Raw genomic sequence first — 21,182 nt, forward strand, 5'->3', positions numbered from 1 at the left:
ACAAGACCTATTGCAAATAATAACACTTAGAAATGGACAATAAACTATAGTGTTATGGGACATTTTGCAGATCCATGTATAGCCTGTATTGCTGACTTTAATTCAATTTTAATTGCTGACTTAGTCAGCAATTAAAATTGAAGTATTATTAGTATTTGAATGATATCTGAGAAAGAGAGTTATAGGAAGATCAAAAAGACAGTAGGAGAATGAACCTAAGAAGACAGCTGGAACTCGGTTGAACTTAGAAAAACTTAAGATAGGACTGAATGCATGGTGGATTAGGGGAGGCCTTTGTTCAGCACTGGACAGAAAATGACTGATGATGATGGTGGTGCAAGACAGTGTTTAAACTTATATTAACTTACAGATCTTGAGATAAGTTTAGAAACAAAATGGCTGATCAGAAACTAAATACCAACTAGATGAAAGCTTTTAGAAGAATTGGGGGAGTGAAAAGATGGCATCAAGGATAGAATCACATGAAAAATGAAGATATTAGAAAGGAACCCAATGTTTTTAGCATTCAGGAATGTCTAAGCAGAGTTACTGTAAGGTGGTATGGTAACTTAAACAGAATGGATAAGATTATCAAAAGAGGTATCTTGATGTCAGAAAAATGACTTGGGTGACAACCAAAATTTTGGTAGATTGATGAATTTAATGTCAGTGTAACATCCAACAATATTGAAGAGCTAAGGAATACTAGTATGAGCTGAGTCAAAATGATGTGAATGATTAGAAACATTTATTGAGCTTAATTTTTTTGTAAAAACATAAATATGTAACTTGCACACTGTTTATAATAGCAAGGCAGTTTTTTTTTTTACTGTGCTTATGAAAGTTTTTGATGTGTGTGTGCCATTGTATCAGCCCTACAAGCATCAAAGTGATAACGAACTTCCTGCCATTGCAACAGTCTTGAACATGATGCAATTCTTCAGAGCCATCCATGTTTTGTGGCAGTGGTGGTACATAACAGTGCTTTTTATGCAAATCCTAAACCTGTAGGTCCCATTCATGCATTCCAATAGCCAGGTAATTGTTCAAAAGGTTGTCTCAGCATGCTCCATCTCGATGGAAGACATCATTGAGTTTGTCCTGAAGGAGATGCAGTGGTGACCATAGCTCCAACATATCTCAGTACATACTTCCATGTACAAGAAAAAAGAATGGTCCTTGGACTTTGTATGTCAGGGTACAAAAAAATCTTTTGCTTTGACACTATTCCTTGAATGTTTAGCCAATGATATGTGGATTTTCAAAACTCCATATATTGACGTTTGTCTGTTCACTTTTCTTGTGAAATGTGGCTTCATCACTGAAACACACTGATAGGAATGTTGCATCCTCCTTAATATGGGCCATCATGTTCACGCAAATGGCTTTTAGTAAATGTAAGCAGTACAGCCAGGGTGCAAGACCTTTTTATGGAATTCACTACAGTTTTCTGTGACACATCTCTCCATGGCTACAGTGTCATGTCTACTTCCACTGGTTTGGTATAAATGTGACTGTTGAACATGATCAGCCATTTCCACACTCACATCTGATATGGTCTCCTGAATTTGTGATGCCACTTGCGAATGGAATTTGTAGCTGAGGGATTTTTTTCCATACTTCTTAATACTCACTGAAAAGCTTAAATGAAACTCCAAGACACAAAAGTTCTCTCTTGTTGTTCATTCACCATCTTTGCACTAAATTAGCAGTGTAGTACATTGTGCACTTTAGCAGTAACTATCAGAAATGAATTCCTGCATCTGTTTCTTTGTAAAAAAAAAAAAATTAGAATTTTAGAAACTCACATCATTTTGACTCACTCTGTAGACTAAATTTGAAAGAAAATCGCTAATAGAAAGTCAATAACTTAAATTTATGTAGTACTGTTATAGAGTCTTGTGCATCCCTTGAAGATAAATATTAGGAATTTCTGATAATGAAGTTTTTGTTACATTTAGCATAGTGGCATAAACTGAATAGCTACTAATTAATTTTCAACTGCATATATTATATTTGATATTATCATTCCTAAAAATCAGAGATTCCAACACATTCAGCTAAGTTGAATATGTTGCCATGGGTAATATGGCAACATAACGTGCTACTTTTGGAAAACAAGCTTTTATATATAATGCATTTTTGTTGGTGTGTTTTTGATTTCTAGTTCAGTGGATGCAGTTAAGTGAACCATTTTATTTCAGTTAGAAGTTAATTCAGTATACCGTAACTTATCAGATAGCAGTTTTGTTCATGTTACCATGCCCCTGAAAATAAATACAGTAGGAAATGCAACCATACCTTTGCCAGATACCACTAATAATTTCTTTTAAAGGTATGTTATCATACTGATTTTTGTGTTTACTTTTTAAAGTAAATTGTTTAAAAAGATTTTTTTTTTTTATTTAAAGTAAAAATAGATTTTTAGGACTCGATCAGATTTGCATATCAGGAAAAAAAAAACGAAAACCACTGCTTATAATACTCTGAGAATTGATAAAGATATTGAAATTCCACATGGAATATTATTATAGTAACTTTTATTTTGCTTTTATTTCTTTAGTTGTATATTTATTTATAAGTTTGTTTTGTGAAAACTATTAATAAATGACACATTTTTGAGTTTAAGTAGTCTCAAAAAATTAATGCTTCACTAATCATATGCAGTCTGCAGTCATTACAGAGTACATAAAGTTTAGTTAATATTCTATGCAGTGGAATGTTGCACCTTTGTGGAATGCCACATTGATGTAATGGTATTTCCACACAGGAATTATTAAATATAGATAATACCATGAATCATGTTTATAACATTGAATCATTGTCTCTTGCTTGTGTAAAAAGAATGATCATCTATATAATATATTAAAATGCATATAAAAAGTTTTCAAAATGAACAATGTTTTACTAGGGATTATAGAGAATAGTAATTCAGGTAAGTTTAGTATATATAACAAAATAATTTTCAATTGTAGAATCTCTTAACTTAAGGAATATATTATAATTTCAATAAAACCAGGCTATGCTAAATTAAATGTTATTTGGCCTAGCCAAATAGATGGTAAACCCGATACTAACAGAATATGAATTTGAATCCCACTTTGGGCATTGATGTTTGTAAAAGTGTTTAAGTAGATTCAATGCATGTTGCCACCCCACTTATGGGAGACCGTTGGTGGCTTGAGAAATGTTTGGTATCTAGAGTAGGATTTCCAGATTATCTAGCCATTAGAAAATCCACAGTGCTATATGCTATAGGTTTACAATCATTTATGGATGGGAGTCACGCAAAAACTTGGTGGAATTTTTGAAAGAAATGCACAATACGTGCTGCATTACTTTGCTATATTAACTCTTAATATAGCAAACTTGTATGGACCAATGAAATAAATTATAATAGAAAATTTGTAGTGAATTTCCTTTAACATATTAATATATCAGTCCAAGCATTTTCTTAGAAAATTTTGAATTTTTCAGATTAGAAATACAGCAGTTTAAATATTTTTTTTAATAATCTAATCATCAAATCCCTCATAAGTATTCTTGGATGGTGTACAGGATATTTTGTGTAGTACTATACTACACAAAACTAATTATCAAGAGTCTTCCTTCAAACTGTTAGTCAATCTGTAGTAGTGTACCTAGATCTTGGTCTTTTTCCTGCCATCCAGGCAACATTTTTTTTGCTAACTTCTCCCTTTCTCTTTAAGTGACTATATCATATCAGAAGCTCTGTTCACACATTCTTGAATGCTAATAATGTTGATTTGTTTCCTGTGCACTAATTTTTAATATGATACTGCCACTGATGCGATCTCTTCACTTCCCTAGCATCGTCTTTGATCACCTATTTTACTTCTAACCCAACTTTCAGATCCATAAGTTAAAATTGGTTTGAACACTCCTTTCATGTACCTAGTTTAGTGTTTTGACTAATTTTTCACTTATTCCATGTTGTTCATTTATTCTGTTGTCTGTTTCATATTGAATTTGCCATCTTCACAAAAAAATATGCCTAAATAACTGAAATGTTTTAGTTGTTTTATAGGTTCTCCATTCAGGATTCAGTTAATTTTTCAATATTCCTGCTTATTTTCATAGTCTTTGTCTTTTTTATTCCAGGTTTTCACACCAATTTATCGCCATAGTTATTCAATTTAGTCAGGGAATCCTGCTGTCTTTTACTGGATTTATTTAGAAGTATAACATAATCTGCATAAAGTAAAAAAGCTGATATTAACATCTTCAATTTTGGTATCAGGATTACACTTTTCTTCATAATGTTATCCATATAGATGAAGAATAAAAGAATATCAACAGGTTACTTTGCACTGAATGGTACAATCTGCAAGTTTAAGCATCAGCCCAGCTGAACCAACAGACTTCTATATTAGAGGTAATCCCTTGTCTCTCACCTGATTTAACATCAAACTCTGATGTCCTATTTACACCATATAACTGTAGCATTTTGTACAACTTTCCTCTTGGTACCTTATGTGCCTTTTCCAGATGTATGAAACTTAAATACATATGCTTGTTACATTTCTGCTATTTCTCAGTTATTTGTCTTAAAGTGAAAATCTGATCCTGAACCGACTTGTTCCTCTCCATGTTTCTCTTCCACAGTTTTTCTTAGCCTCTTCTCAAGTATGCTTACATAAATCTTCCATGGAACACTCAGTAAGGAAATTCATCTAATTCTCACATTGTTTTATTTTCCTTTTTTATAGGTGGGTATTATTAGAACTCTATTCTAATAATCTGGAATTCAATCTTTTGAGCATTTCTGGTTGAATATCATTTACTCCAGCTGCCTTTGCATATTAGGGATTTTGGCAGCCTTTTCTTCCTCTAGTATTGATATGTACTCTGGTTGCATTTCTCTTGAATATCTTCTACAACTTTCATCCACTCTCAATACAGTCATCTTTTTAAGATTGCCTGGTTTTCTGATAGCCACAGAGCTTGTAGATTTGGAAGTTTTGCAATGCTGAATGGAAGAAATTTGAGCTGATTTCCACTTAAATTAATTACTCAGAGGGCACCAATGTGCCTTAATTTTCAGGGATATATGTGGAAGTTTATTATCTCTTAATGAAAGAATGGATAATTTCACACAGCTTCCCAGTTCAGCAGGTATTTCATCCAAGATGTTATCATCTGCAATCAAAGTATGAAGATAGCGTAACAGTCCAATGCTGGGTGACAGTTTAGTGAGGTCATTACTGCTGATGACTAGTTCTTCCAATTGAAGGAGGTTTCCCAAGTTTGATGGCAGGGTTGTCAACAGTTGACAACCCTGCCATCTTGTACAACTATTGTGTTACTTCTTGTTTCATTTAACAACCTTTCAAAGTAATTTCTCTAAACAATGAGGATGTCTTTATATTCAACTTTCATGTTATTGTTTATTATCTCTGATTCCATTTATAGTACTCTTTTCTGCATTTTTAAGAATCTTTAAGATTATTTTACTGTCATGATTGACTGAGTGAATAGCATTTCCACTCTCCAACCTATAGGCTTTGGATTGAAATTCCACTATGGCATGGATATTTTTAAATGTGTTTAGGTAATAGATGATTGTACCATTCAATGCAATCTGTAAGTTTAAACATCAGCCCAGCTGAGCCAACAGATTTCTGTATTAGAGGATGTTCTCATACAGATTCCATGTTCCTATTAACAAAAAAAAAAAAAAAAAAAAACTAGCCAGATGCATAGCTATATTAGACCTCTTTGTCTGTTGTCCTTAGATATATTGCAACTTTGTTCTTGTATGGATTTAATAATTAGTATTTGACACTAAAATTTGTTAGATCATTTTATTTCATTTTTGGTTTAATCAAACATTTTTTTTTACTAGCTCCGCTCTGACTTGATAGCATTTATTAAAAATTAGTATTTAGATAATCTTGACTAAAATGAATTATTATTATTATTATTATTAAGAGACCTCCAGGGAGCCAGGACTGGATATCTAATCATACCAAAGTGCATGACTTTACATTTACTGATATCCATTTTCCCATGCCCACAATTCCAGCCTATTGAAATCATTCTGCAAGTACTGCATATCAGCAGCATTCCTGATTACCTGTCTTTGCATCATCAGATAATAGCTGTATGTTGCTTGCGAAATCCTTCCCAATATCATTAATGTACAGATTAAATAACAGTGAACCAAAGGATTGATCCTTGTGAGAAACCACTAGTTACCTTAAATCTTGCAAGCTCACATCCCCTGCATACCACTTTTTTGATATCTGTCTGTAAGCAATCCTGTTATCCATGTAATATTCTATAACCCAAACCCATATTCTCCAATTTATGCAGTAGTCTATAGTACACTCACAATTTGTAGAGCTCCGCTTGGCTTTCTGCCAAGAATAGTCGATTCATGCTGAAGGGGAGAAAGAAATGAAGGATGTACGAATTGGTCGCCAACATGTGAAATCATGTGCTTTCTTGTCTGTCACTGTACTAGTTTAAAAACTACAATGTTTGTAAAAGAAAAGCTAAATTTTCCCACCTGTAATAATAAATAAACTCATCCCAGAAGACGGATTGATTACCCTATTATCGGAATGGATTCTCCTTTTTATGACATGCGCAGAAGTGTTGAAGGGTCTCGAATCTGTGGGCATACTATACCATGCTGTATTCTGTCAAAAGCCTTAGCAAAATCCAAAAGTGTCATGGTGTATTCATTCCCATTGTCTGGTTCAATGGTAACATTGTTATAGAATGTGAGCAAGTTGCTAAAACGTGACCTTCCCTTAGTAAACCCATGTTGCTCATTGCAAAGTAGAGATTCACTGTCAACCCATTTCTGAATGCGAGTACTGACCCTTTTTTCTAAAATTTTCACCACCACTCCTGAGATACTAATAGGTCGATAGTTTGATACGTCGGTCTTTGCACCACCCTTGTGCAATGGAATTATAATACATTCTTTCCATTCCTGCAGAATCTTCTCTGTTCTGAGACTCAAATTATATAGCCTGTTCAGCTGAACACTCTCTTAGCACCTGTGCTGATATCTCATCAGTCTCTTTTGCTGAATTCCGAGTTTCTTCATCCAGTGAAGAGGTATCAGTGAGCACAATGCTGCATACGCCAAGTTGATAGCTTGTAGCAAAATGGGACTCATTAGTTGGAAAACCTCTTCTGCATCTGTAACCTTCACACCATCTGCATTGAGAAGAATTATTCTTTCATATTCATTCTTTTTCACTTGTGACATAATGATAGAATTCTTTGGGGTTGTCTTTAGCTTGTAGAGCCAGTTTCTTTTCATACTCAGACTTGGTTTTCTGTACAACAGTTGATTCTTCTGGAGTGCTGCTTATAATTTTCATAATGGACATCATCCTTATGCAGATGATATTCCTTCCGTATCATCCATTTCTTACGAATCTCTTGCTTAATAAGATTACATGTCCATTTGACTCCTACCCTATTTATTCTTCGAATTCGCAGGACACATTTTGATTTTGCATCATTTAAGTATTTTTTAAATGCTTCCCATGCACTGTCAATATTCTTCCTCTTCAGCAACTGATACCATTCTGCTGAACTGAGTGTACTCCTCAGCTGGTCATAATTTCCTGGCTTTTTAATTTAGTATGCAATCTTTTCTGAATGGAACATTCAAAAACTTAGTCACTTCCCAAGTGAGTACTGCATATTTTTCACCAACCGGAGGCAGAATAGTTGTCTTTAACTCAAACATCCTCTGACGCTATAATCAAATTTAACACTTTTTGACCTCGAGTTCCTTCTGTCATATGGTGCTTGAGGAAGTTGTCTTGCAACAACTCAATAAATTCAGTTTCATTCTTCTAAAAATTGGATAATTTCAGAAGATAATCTCAGAAGAATCAATATTTGGATAATTAAAGTCTCCCATTATGATTACTCTTTTTTTGCCCATTGTCTCTATTTGGTGATGCACTTCTTCATCGCTAGCAGCTGATCCATCAGGTCTGTAACAATGCCCCACTATGTAATTGATCTTGTTAGATTCTACCTCACACTAGATGACTTCAAGTTCACTGCCACCTGAAATATTGTTATTTCATGATGTTCTCAGTTTTGTTCGAAATATGATAGTTCCTTTGTTACTAGGGTAGTTGAAAAATTGGTATATCTAACTACCGAGATAACAGTATCTGTGGAATGGTAGTGAAGATTTTAGAGAAGTTAATAAGAACTCACATACAGAAATGGGTTGTGAAAGAAGCTATGCTTTCAAGGAACAGTGTATGTGGTTGCTAAAGGGAGATCATGTCTGAATAATTTGCTCATATTTTATAATGTTCCAGCTGAGGTGGCTAAAGGGAATGTTGGAATATAAACTGTTGACTTGTTGTGCCCTGAAAGGTTTCTTGAGTTAACACAAAAAAACACAAGAGATAAGTAATATTATTCCTTTAAGGCCATATATTTCAGCCTGAATATTACAGGCTATCTTCAGTGGTGACAACAGTTAATTACAAAATAGAATGCAAGAGTAGATGATTCTGGGGGCCGCCGACCCCTGTTCTAAATTTTTTGTGCTTTTTTGTGGGCCGCCAAAAAAGCCCAAACGTGCATTTTTGGTGGCCCACAAAAGGTTGACCACACTTACATGGCATTTGGCCCATATGTTGAATTATTTAAATAATACATTTTATAATATGAATAATAAATTAAAAATAATTTGATACCGATACTTCGTGATATCGCCCTGCAACTTGACGCGAGTCAACTGTGTCAATCATTGTGAGCGGGGATAACAAAGGCGACTTCATCCGACGACAGCTGAGATTTTGGCGCACTTATGCAGTTGCGTTCCCTGGTCCGTATTATATATTTGTTAGAAATAATTTCAAAAATGGGTTCAAGAAAACTTAAAATTGCAGATGAAGATGGTTTAATGATGAATGGAACAGCAAGTACTTTATTGAAAATGGGGATAAGCCCCTTTGTCTTATTTGTCATAAAAGTGTTGCTGTTATGAAAAAATATAATATCGGACTTCATTACGAGAATGAACGTGAAAGCCAATACAAGGGTTTGAACTGTGAACTTAGAAAAAATTATTAATAAATTAGAAGCTTCTTTGATCAGCAAAACATATTTAAGAAGCAAAGTATTCATAATGAATCGGTTGAGTATAAGGACGTTACACAACTATCTGATAAAAAATGTATTACGTCTCTTGCATTTATGGTAGATATTACAACCTACCTTAATGAATGAACTTAATTTGAACCTGCAGGGCCAAGGTAAATTACTAGTAGAACTATTTTCTGACATAAAAGAAGGCAAACTATGTCTGTTGAAGAAACATATGATGGAAGAAAATCTACCTCATATATGTTGCAAATCTGCATCTACAGTTGGATCACAAACACAAAGGGAAACTTTTGTTGGTATCACTGAAGATTTACAAACAGAATTTTCAACAAGATTTGTGGATTTTCATAAAAATAGCATCGAAATGCGATTCTTTTTGAACCCTTTTAATGTCGACATTGATGACGTACAAAACCATCTACAGATGGAAGTTTTGGAATTACAACATAATGAAACATTAAAGAATGCATTTTCGTTAGAAAATATCCAAAAATTTTATCGATGCTTACCAAAAACACTTGAAGGATTAATTAGTATCGCAAAGTAGATGGTAGAAGCATTTCAAAGCACGAACATTTGCGGCCAGCATTTTCAGCCATGAGTTTTAGAAAATATAAATTTTCTTTGAAGGAAAAGACGTTATTTGAGTAACAGTTAGAGGGTATTATTCAGAATAAGAGCGTAATCATCACCATCATAAAAGATCTTAATGCACAGGTGAGAGGAGCAGGAGTAGAAAAAAAAATTTACGACCATTTGGTTTTAGTCAGAGAAATGAGGAATGACAATAATTATTAGATTTTTACATCAGAAATGATCTCAAAATTGGGAACAGCTGGTTTGAGAAAAGAAAAAGCATCAGAATTACAAAGTATAGTTGGGATAGTGAGCAAAAATCGATAATACATTATTTCATTCTTTATAAAGAATGGAATGATATCAATCATGAATATCAAAGTTTTGCTATCTGTTGCTTTAGATGGAGATCATACACTTCTTATAGCATCCTTTTAAGGTGTGTATGAAAAATAAATGTGGCAAGGGAAGGGAAAAAAAAGATATCTGAGGGAAAGCAAGAATTTGATTTGGATCAGATCCAAAGCCCATGAGGTACATGAAGAATGGGAAAAGTTTCAAGATGAATGGTAGGAACGGCAGAAGAGGTGTGTAGATGAACAGTGGAAACAGATAATGAAAAGAAGCACACTGGTGGAATATTATTTCGGAGATCTTTAAGGATGCGAGCCATAATGAAAGAAACTGGAATGAATGAATGTAATGATGCAGGAGATAATAGGGAAATAGGTCTGGCCGAGGTTGAAGTATTAGGGAAGATGAAGAATTGAAAATACTCTGAGATAGATGATTTGCCTGTTAAATTGATCAGAGCTTTTGGTAGTTCAGGATTGAAATGGCTATGTGACATCTTTCGACTGATCTGAAAAAAGAAGGTAATACTTAATGATCAGATCAAGGGGATTATTGTTCTTATATGTAAAGGAGGATCAAGAAGGGAGTGTAATAACTACAGGGCAGGCCATAAGTCACAAAGAGATTTAAATATTTAATAATTCTTTATTTTATTCTTATTTTATCTTTATTTTTATTCTTTCTTTCTTTTTTTTTTTTTTTTTGTTATAATGAAATACAGAACCTGGAGATTTTTTTTTTTATTAGTTATGAAAAACCACATCATGTACATGCCTTTCATTTTCAGATTCACAAAGACGGGGCCCTTGTCCTTTCTATTGACAACTGTTAATGTTTCTGGCTGTAGCGCTCTAATTTCTGCACAAACGTTCTCCTTCAGCTGTTGGATTGTCTGGTTCAAATACACCTTTTCCTTCAGTAATCCCATAGGAAGAAATTTTGAACTGTCAGATCTAGAGAACGTGATGGGCAATTAATTGTAGATCTTTGCAAAATTGTTCACTCTCCAGAAATGTACCTTAGGAATTCCATTGTGGCTCTAGTGGTGAGGGCACTGAAAAATTTCCAAAATAAAATAAAAACACTTCCAGGTTCTATATTTCATTATAACAAAAAAAAAAAATAATAAAATAAATTAATAAGTTATTAAATGTTTAAACACCTCCGTGACTTATGGACCACCCTGTATAAAAGAATAACATTGTGTCACTATTCAAAAATTTATAAAAGGATAATGGCAGCAAGATTAGGAGGAAAAAAATAGATGAAGGCCTACGAGAAAAGTAGTTTGATTTTAGAAAAGGGCAATTAACTATTGATTTGATTTTTACTGTAAGACAAATGGTGGAGAGATACTGTGAATTTGGAAAATGCTTATTTATGCCATTTCTTGATTTGGAAAATGCCTTTGACTGGTTTCAGTTTGGGAAAAATCTTGGAAAAGATAGGTATAGGAAAAGAAGAAATAGTTAGAATCAAGAATATGTATGTATGTTATCTTGAAGACTAAATTTGATAACTTGGAGTGTTTTATACTTAATAATGGACTGCAACAAGGAAGAGTCTTATCTCCATTGTTGTTCATTATGGTGATGAATAGTGTCCTTAATACAGTTAAGTAACCAGAAAGGAGAAACAGCTATGTTTGGATGATGTGATGATTTGATACATTGAAGAGAACTACAGATGAAACAGTAGGACACAGAACCACAGGCAAGGAGAATAAGATCATGGTTTTAAATTGTAGAGAAAATGTAAAAGTTAATGCTGATAGACTTAATGTGCAAGTCTTGAAGAGTTGTGAAAACTTCAAATATTTGGGAAATGTATTTTTTAGTAATGGATGTTTAGATCAGGAGACATGAAGGAGAATTTCACTGGGCTACAGTTTTTAACAGAGTGTAAGTAGTCTACTTTGAAACAGTGAAGTCCCACTGAAGTGCAAGCTTTTGATTAACTGGTTAATAATTTGTCTTATGCAGCAGAGACATGAGATCTAACAGAAATGAGACATACTGTATTTTTTGCCTATAAGATGCACTTTTTTGTGCCTAAACTTTATCTGAAAATTAGGACTCGTCTTATAAAGCGGTGCATCTTACAGTTCGTTTTATACACTGATGTGTTTTTTATGTATGTGCAGTTACAGTGCATCATCGCTTGTCAGTAATGAGTGATCAGTTTGAATAGTTGCATGGTTGTTAACGGTCATGCATTTAAACTAGTAATTAGTACATTATTATATTTAAATATTTTTATAACCCATAGACTCTATGAAGGAGAGACATAGCTATATGATTGCGTTTAAGCATAGTGTGGTTGAGTACGTAAAAAAGAATGGCAATAGGGCAGCAGAGCGGCACTTTGGGGCCTCTGCCTACAGAAAAAATGGTACAAACTTGGAGGAAACAAGAGCAGCAATTAATAGAAGCAATTGCTAAAAAAACACATTCTCTACAGATAACCGGCAAAATGACCAGAAAATGAATTAACAAAACTTGGATAATGGATCAAAGAATATTGGGTTGCTGCATATCTACAAATATGATTATTCAACAAGCAAAATTGGCAACAGAAAGAAATATTAATTTTACAGGGTCGCCATCAAGGTGCTTTCGATTTATAAAGAGAAATGATTTATGCATGTGTGCAAAAACTAAAATATCACAAAAAATTCCAGACGAATTCAAAAATAAAATTGAGTTTCACAGATTCATCATAAATGCTAGAAAACAAGATAATTTTGAACTTTCACAGATAGTTAATATGGATGAAGTACCTTTTGACTTGTGATGTGCCCTTGAACAAGACTATTGACTCCAAAGGTTAAAAAAAATTATTGTTAAAACTTTGTGTCCTATACTGCAAAGAATTTTTTTTTCCCAAAAATTAAACATGAAAAATACAGTGTGTCCAATACAACAGTACATCTTATAAGGCAAAAAATATGGTAAGTAGAATATAAGCAATGGATATGAAAGTTTAAAAGAACAATGTTGGCAGGAACAACAAAAGACAGGATAAGAAATGCAGCATTAGGAATATTTTGGAACTAGAAATGATGAAGAAAGGTCTGTGAATGCTTGCTTAAAGTGGTTTGGACATACGCTGCTTGGAAAGAAGTCGGTGGACACCATAGTGGGAGGAACAAATGACTGCAGCAATCCTACAGGGCATACTTTCCACAGGTGTACAATAGTAATCAATGGAAATTTTGGACCATTCTTCCTGTAGGCATGTATGAGAGGTTCTTAACTGTTGTGACCTCATCCAGTGCTGCAGTTCATCCCATAGATGTTCGATAGAGTTGAGATCTGAGATTAGGGCTGCATGATGTTAAAGTGGTGACATTCTTGTCCATTAACCACACAGTAACAGCTGCATCAGCCTTATGACACAGTACATTGTCTTGCTGAAAGAGAGAATGATCAGTTCCATAGAAATGCCCCAAAGTAGGAAGCATTGCATTGTCCAGAATGTTCAGATACTTCTCAAAGTTCAGTGTTTGTGGCATAACCAAGGGCACACCAGGAAAAACAGGACCGTACCATCGCACTACCACCTCCAAATTTCATAGTTGGAATTACACACTTTCGTAAGATACATTCACTGGGCATCTACCATACCCATCCATATTCTCAGTAGAGGGTGTAAACTGATTTGTTGCTCTGTAACACAGCTTTCCAACTTCCACATCTCGCTGTACACGTGCTTTGCACCACTGAAGGCTATGCTGCATGTTAGTTTGGATAATGGGTGGCTTGTGTATTGTAGTCCTCCCATGGAAATCTATATATTGTGAGCTTCGGTTCTGAATATTTTTGTGCAGATTTGTGTTCCAGTTGATGCCCGCAACTCCACATTCAGCAGGTCAGCCGACAAATAGTGGTTTTTATATATTATCCTTTGGAGCACCTCACAGTCATATTCAGTGAGTGTGGTGGATTGTCCACTGTGGGTAGCACTTGCAGTTGACTCCCTGTGCTTCCATCTCAGTATGGTATCATTGTTTGTTGAACTGGGATGCTCCAGTTTGTCAACAATTTGCTGACCAGATAGGCCTGCAATGGCATCCATTTCACCCAGGCACAGTTTCCATGAGTTTTGGGAGCATCATATTCTTCCAGTTTATACTGGCTACAAACATGACTCGTTATATGGTATGATGACCATGGAGGATGGTGTCCATGGACTTCTTTCCAAGCACTGTATAATGAGAATGACTTTAGAAAGAATACCAAAAAAATGTATAAAATGAAAAGGAAGAAACCCACATAAAAAAAATTGAGAGGAAGAAACCCACATAAGATAAGATTTAGAAAAAAAAAGAAACCTGATCTAGAATATTGCACATGCAGGAAGAATTTGGGAAGATAGAATGAAATGGAGAACTTTGATCTGACAGTTTCTGTTGGGTAGTTGTTGATAAAGAAGACTGTGCCAGATTTTAGCTGAACAGTAGTGTGTGTTCCCCTGAGATCAATCCTTGGAAAATTTTTGTTCACTCCATACATTCACGATATTGGGAAGGACTTGTCAGGAGATGTTCAGTTTATTTGTTGACAGTGCAAAGATAAGTAGGGTAATCAAGGATACTGCTGATATTCAGCACTTGCAGAATAGGCTGGAACTAGGCATACGATAATGATTGTCCATTCCCTGTTAATTAGTGTAAAATTAGGTTCAGTTGTCTAGCCAAAATTGGCCAGACATTGAACAGGTTAACCTTCTTCAAACGATGCCGTGACGGTGTAAAGTTACTCAATTTAGTGTGATGAGATTCCCAGTAGCATATTGGGATTATTTTTAGAGAAATTGATGATAATGAGGCTAAGAATCTTGGAGTTGTGATGGATAAAAATTTGAAGTTCAAAGATATCACATAACAAAGATTGCAAATACAACCAAAGGATAATATTTCAGTGCTGAAATGACAAGGATAATGTAAGGAAATATTTATTAAAGTGTAATTTAATTTATATTCGTATCTATGGTGTTCAATTCCTTAAGTAATTTAATAAAGGATAATGTCAATTTGCTTCTTTAAAGTGCAACTGGACTGCTGTACTCTGATTCGGTCTCCTGGGGTCCAAGGTGATAAAGAAGCGGTGGAAAGAATGCAAAAAATAGTTACAAAAATGGTATTGTGATTTTGGAATGGAGATTAGAGGACAGATTGAGAGCATGTTGACTGCAACTAAACGGGAAGAGCAATGATATGACAGACCTATAAACTTCTGAAATGTGTTATGGGATACCAGTTCATGAAATTTTTCATTATATGGAGTTGGTGAGAGGAAGACAGAGAAGATATATGTAAAAATGTGAATATATGTGCAGTTAAGAAAGGGGCGAGAGCTAGATTTGTCTCTCACAGAACAGTGAGTGGAACAGTTTGCCTCTCGAAGTGGTAAGTGTATCTAGTGTGAATTGATTTAAGAGAAGGTAGGAGATCTGGTGTGGGTGGTGTGTGATCTCCCTCAGTGAGTTTTTTTTGACTCACAGGAGGTCTCTAATAATAATAATAAACTGGCCTGAAGACACTTGTATAGAACAGTTGTGTGAACATCAGCAATGGAGCCTCTCTAATTGGGACTGTGTGTAGTCTCAAGAGAACCTGAAATTTAGGTTCTAAATTCAGTTACTCGAGTAACTGAATCTAGGTTGGAAGCAGCCCAAATTCTGTATATAGAAATTTGATGCCTTCCCATAAGATATCAGCCAACTAATTGAACTGTATTAAACTAAAAATATTATACTTCATGTTAAATATCAGTTTTTAAAGTTGCACACAAAAATTATTGCTGTTTTTTTTAATAATTTTTTTTTTTATCCTCTTGGAAAGGATTGATCAGTTATCTATATAAATGTGCTGCTTTATATATATACCTAAACGTTTTCAGTTGTGCATGTATCTTTAAAATATTGTTATGCAGTGGATATAATCATCAGATTTTTTGTAAAATCTGAATATGGTATTGCATGCAGGAGGAACTTTTCTTAAGTTATTCGAAATCAAGTTGTATAGTAATCAAGTTTTGTATACACCTCCCAGGTTATCGATGCATCTAGGCTGAATTACCCAGACAAGTTTGGTACTTCAGTCACTCCCCTTCAGCAACCAGAGACTCCTCAGATCTGGAGCAAAAAACAGAATGTTTTTAAGCATGAAGGTAATGTGTAATGCAGATTCTATCTGATATTTATGGTATATAATTTTTCTGTATAACTTTAAAAATAGGTACCTAGGAACCAAAACTTGTTTTAATACACTCTTGGTGCATGTCTTAGCTATCATATTTGTTAAATTGTCCTTGAAGTTGAAAATAATGCTGTATTGATGTAGAAGAAATAGGTGTTATATTTTGGATTTTTTTTTCCCCTGACTCAGACCTCTCATAAGTGGCAAATGTGCAGTGTCCAGAAGGATAATGCCATTCTTTAAGGAACGTAGTTTGGTATTTTCCTGTGTCGAGCCAAATTCAATTTGTTTCTGTTTAAATTATTGCTTTTAATGTCATTATTATAATCAACTGAAAATTCAGACTAGTATGCTCATTACCTTCCTCACATGCCTATCTCCCAATGATTTTGTTTAAAGCTTAGGATTTAAATATTCTCTGCTAATTGATCCACTTGTATTTAGCTAGAAAATTTAGACATATCTGTGTCCTTAATATGCCAGCCTGGATGGCCGAGTGGTTAGCATATCCGCTCTCCAGTCAAAAGGCTGTGGGTTCAAATCCCGCTGTGAACATGGATGTTTGTGGCTGTCTGTGAAAAATACTAGTGGTGGTGGTGGGCAGTAGATGATGATGATAATAGTTGCGGTTCATTGTATTTGGATTGAGTGGTGGAGACAGTTGTAGAGTAGGCGCCCTCCCTCGATGAGTCTTTGGACTCCCTGGAGATGTTACGTAATAATAATAATAATATGCCATGTAAATTTGTGGAGATAAATTTGACATAATCTTTAATCCAAAGCTTTTAATTTGTTCTCTAAAGAACTTTTTTTTTTTTTTTTAAGGTTGATCTCAAACTTATAGTTTTCACTAGCAGGATGTCTTTTCAACACATCCAGTGGGAACTTTTGTCACCTGAATATACTGTTTCACTCGGAAAAATTCAAAATGATGGTGGTATATCCAACTGATATACCTGTTAGTTAATATTGCTAAATATTATCTAGCAAGTAGTTGATGCAAGACTTTGATGTTAATTCTAGCACTTATAGATTTCATGTGATGTAATTCTTGATGGAATAAGGCTTCAGTGAAAACATGGTGTTCCACTTATCAACAGAACATTCAGTAATTGCAGGACTCCTCTTCAAGAAATCAGTTGCATTTCAAGCTCATATGTTAAGGTAGTATCTGAATACATTTCAAAAATTCTCAGGCCACTTCATATTTAAGTAACATTGCATACATTCTGTCTGGAAAATGTTTATTTTTTTTTATTCACCCTAAAAGCACACTTTTTTGATTAGACTTTCTAGGTCTCTACCAGATTCCTTGCATTTTTGATTTATGATATTTTTGTCATTCTGAAATTCAACTGCACAGGTTCAAAAAATTGAATTTTTTGAACATGTGCAGTTGAGTCTTACAAACTATTCCATTGACTCTGAGAAAAACTAATATTTTATACAAAAATAGATTTCTAATGGAATGGGTCAAAGAAATCAGGCATTACTAAATTGTCCTAATCCAAATTCTTTATTTCGACAAGTTTCTTGGGATCAGTTTGCTGTAGCCTGTTCAGCCTCCTTACAGAGTTCATTGAATTTTCTTTTATCCTAGTTCTGATAGCTTACATTATATTTCTTATGGGAAATATTATTCCTTAGTTCTCATCTTTTCTAGTTCTAAATTTTAAATCTAGGAATACTTAGTCATTGTTACCTTACTAAAGCATTAGTGTTGCACCATTGAATTTTTTTTGTTATGTATAATATTGTTTTGTTCCATTCTTTATATTGAAGATGCCTGTGAAACTTGAATGAACATTTTATGCCAGTAAATAATTAATTATCCATATTAATTTATTTTTATCTATGTCTATTTATATTTCTATTCTAAAAAAAAAGTGATAGCACATCACATGTGAAAATGAATTATTGGTGTTCATGGATGGGGATTGAATAGTGAGTTTGTACATCACACAGTTGCTGTACTGCACTATCAGTTGCAAGATGGGGGATGGCAGGATAACTAGAAATGTGGTCATATGAATGGGGGGGTGAAGTGTGATCCAGTTTCTGCAGAATGTTAAGGCATTGCACTGGCCGAACTTCATCAGTCTGGTAGAAATCTACAGAGTAGAAGTTATATCATGAAAAGTTTAGATTTAGTGTATTTTCTTTGTAACACTATATTATGCATATTGCTAATAGCACATGTAAGTGGTTATAGAGCTACAGATGAGAGACTCTAGATTACCCTCCACACAGTATTAACTTGCACCCAGTGATTTCCATCTCTCTGCACCTCTAAAGGAGTACCTGACTGGCAAATGATGGCAGTCTGTAGTACCCTGCCAATTTCAGATAAATGCTTTGGTGTAACAGGTATGACTGCATAAAAATCCTCAGCAGTGTGGAAAATTTATATACTAAAGTTACCTTATGGATCATACATGCATTTTTGTCAATAATTTTTCTTTTAATACCCTTGTGCAATACTTCATTAAACAATATTTTCTTCAAAAGTTCATTTCATCACTGATTGGGTTAATTAACATGGAAACATATTTTTATCTTACTGTAGTGGCTGCATTGGTTGTGAGTCAACTCTCCGTGGATTACGACACTTCTTTCTTTTAAGATTACACGGTGGTCAGCATTCATAGTAAAGAATTTATGGAGACACAAGCACATGCGTTGGAGTAATTACTTTACTTATAAATAAGAAAATAACACTTGGCGTTTCGACTTCTATATTGAGGTCATCAGGAAAACATGCATATACAGAGAACACAAGCTACATGACACTACACAAAAGTGAGATGCTTTGTTAATCATTTATGGCCTGACCTCTGGTGAAAAAAAAAAATTATAATTAAAATAGATAAAATATATACAATAATATAAATTAACAAAATAAAATAAATTTTTATACATATACAGTATCTTAATATACAGATAATAGAGGGAAAAATAAAAATAACTCTAAATAAAAATAATGTTTTGTAGCAGAACTGCATTAAACACATTTCTATAGTCTTCTTTTTTCTTATTACAGTTTCCTTGTGCTGTGGGTTCTGCCATCATTTTCTGAATGCTATATAGATTACAGATGGGTCCTCCAGATTTTTGGAATTATTAATCCATCATTTTTGTTTAGATTCAGATGATGTTTCAGCATCTCACAGGCTTCTTTGAACTTTCTTTCAAAGTAAGTTTTGGTGCAGTGCAGGGACTTGGTGCTTTTCCAGTTGATTCTGTGACAGGTTTGAAGTGCATGGTCTGACAGGCCTGTTTTGCCATAGTGGAGGAATTTATGTTCATCTTTTCTTATTGGGATGGTGTACCCTGTTTCCCCTAGATATGGTAGTTGGGGTGCACTGAATTTTGCAAACCTCTTGGTGGGAAAGGGGATCTTTGGATGAGATGAGTATACTTCTTAATTTTGCAGGAGGTTTGAAGGTTACCTTAATGTTGTATTTATGTACTGTTTTATCTATTTTTTTCTGATATTCCTCTAATGTATGGTATGGCATTCTTGAATCTTTTTTTTGCTTTTAATGATATTATTATAGAGGATCTTGTGAACTGCTTTTTTTTTTGTTGTAGCCATTTTTTATAAATGTTTGGCTACTCATTTCATAACTTATGTTCAGCATCTGTTCACTGGAGCAAATGCTAGTGCTCTATGTTTGAGGGTGCTGATAACCCCTAGTTTTTGTGTTCAATGGTGGTATGAATTTTTATGTTTGTATTGGCCTGTATGTGTAGGTTTGCAGTAGACAGTGAACGAAAGGCAGCCCGAGGGAAGATGTGTGACAAAGTGTGTCTAGAAAAGGAAGAGAGTTATGGTTTTCAATCTCAATGGTAAATTAGATACATTTGTGCTGTCTGTTCAGGTGTCTTAGGAATATATGTAATGTTTCACAGTTGTGGGGCCAAATGGCAAAAATATCAACACATCTGAGCCAGACTTTGGACTTTAGGCTTGCTGAATCGAGAGCTCATTACTCAAAGTCTTCCATGTAAATGTTTCTGCTATGGGGGAAACCATTGACCGTACCTTCTCTTTGCAGATAAAAATTATTTTGCCACATGAAATACCCAGAGTGAATTACGTGGGCAAAGCATCCAGAACGTGATGGTAGAACCCCAACACAAAGAAACTGTAATATAAGAGGACTGTAGAGATGTGCTTAATGTAGTTCTGCTATTTTATTTATTTATAAAATAAAAAGTTTTTATTTTATAAATAATTTACCATATTTTTTGGACGATAAGACGCACCCCAAATTTATGAGACTATTTTAGAAAAAAATATTTTATTATATAAAGATATTTACAAATTCTTACTTAATTTTTATTTATTGTTACAATCATTTGTATTAGCAATATTCAGTTCATCTTTACTCTCGGTACTATCACTCGTCTCGTTAATGTCACCGTTCGTATTATTTTCGTTTGAACTATTGTTGTCACTTCCTTCAAAAACTGCGTCATCTTCGGTGCCATCCATCGCATTACTTATCCCGCATTTCTTAAATGACTTTATAATTGTCTCTTCTTTCACAACTTCCCATGAATTTTTCACCCATGTACATACTTCTGAAATTGTTTCATACTCTTCCCACATAAAATTTTTGAATGGTTTATTAATAGATCCATCCAAGAGTTGTAATTGACTTGTAAGGCCTCCAGGAATGAATACAGCTAATTCTGTATTCATTTCTTTCAGAAGCTTCTTGGTTGATTCTGTTTTATGCGCTCTGAATTGATCCCACACTAACATCGCAGGCTTTTTAAACAACGCACCTAGACATTTTGCCCATATCTTTTGTATCCATAATTTCATTCCTGTTTCGTCCATCCAGCCTTTATCTTGAACGAGGAATTTCATTTCTCGGTAACGTTTTTCTCTTGAAGATTAACATGGGGGTAGTTTTGT

General features: G+C 34.2%; 1 protein-coding gene across 3 annotated transcripts in view; it reads left to right on the top strand.

Moving 5' to 3' along the window:
* Positions 1 to 21,182, top strand: part of LOC150109475 (armadillo repeat-containing protein 8-like) — a 235,349-nt gene that overhangs the window by 144,826 nt on the left and 69,341 nt on the right. For 2 of the 3 annotated variants that reach the window (XM_090408488.1, XM_090408496.1), the window contains exon 11: positions 16,109 to 16,226. The exons of the other annotated variant lie outside the window; for it this stretch is intronic. In XM_090408488.1, coding sequence (XP_090264614.1) covers positions 16,109 to 16,226 — 118 coding nt within the window. The remainder of the gene's footprint in view (positions 1 to 16,108; positions 16,227 to 21,182) is intronic. 3 annotated transcript variants of the gene reach the window in all.

This window comes from Typopeltis vanoorti, chromosome 2, assembly GCF_054136105.1.
Source record: "Typopeltis vanoorti isolate ZY-2024b chromosome 2, IOZ_Tvanoo_1.0, whole genome shotgun sequence".
In the NCBI taxonomy this organism is placed as follows: Eukaryota; Metazoa; Arthropoda; class Arachnida; order Uropygi; family Thelyphonidae; genus Typopeltis; species Typopeltis vanoorti.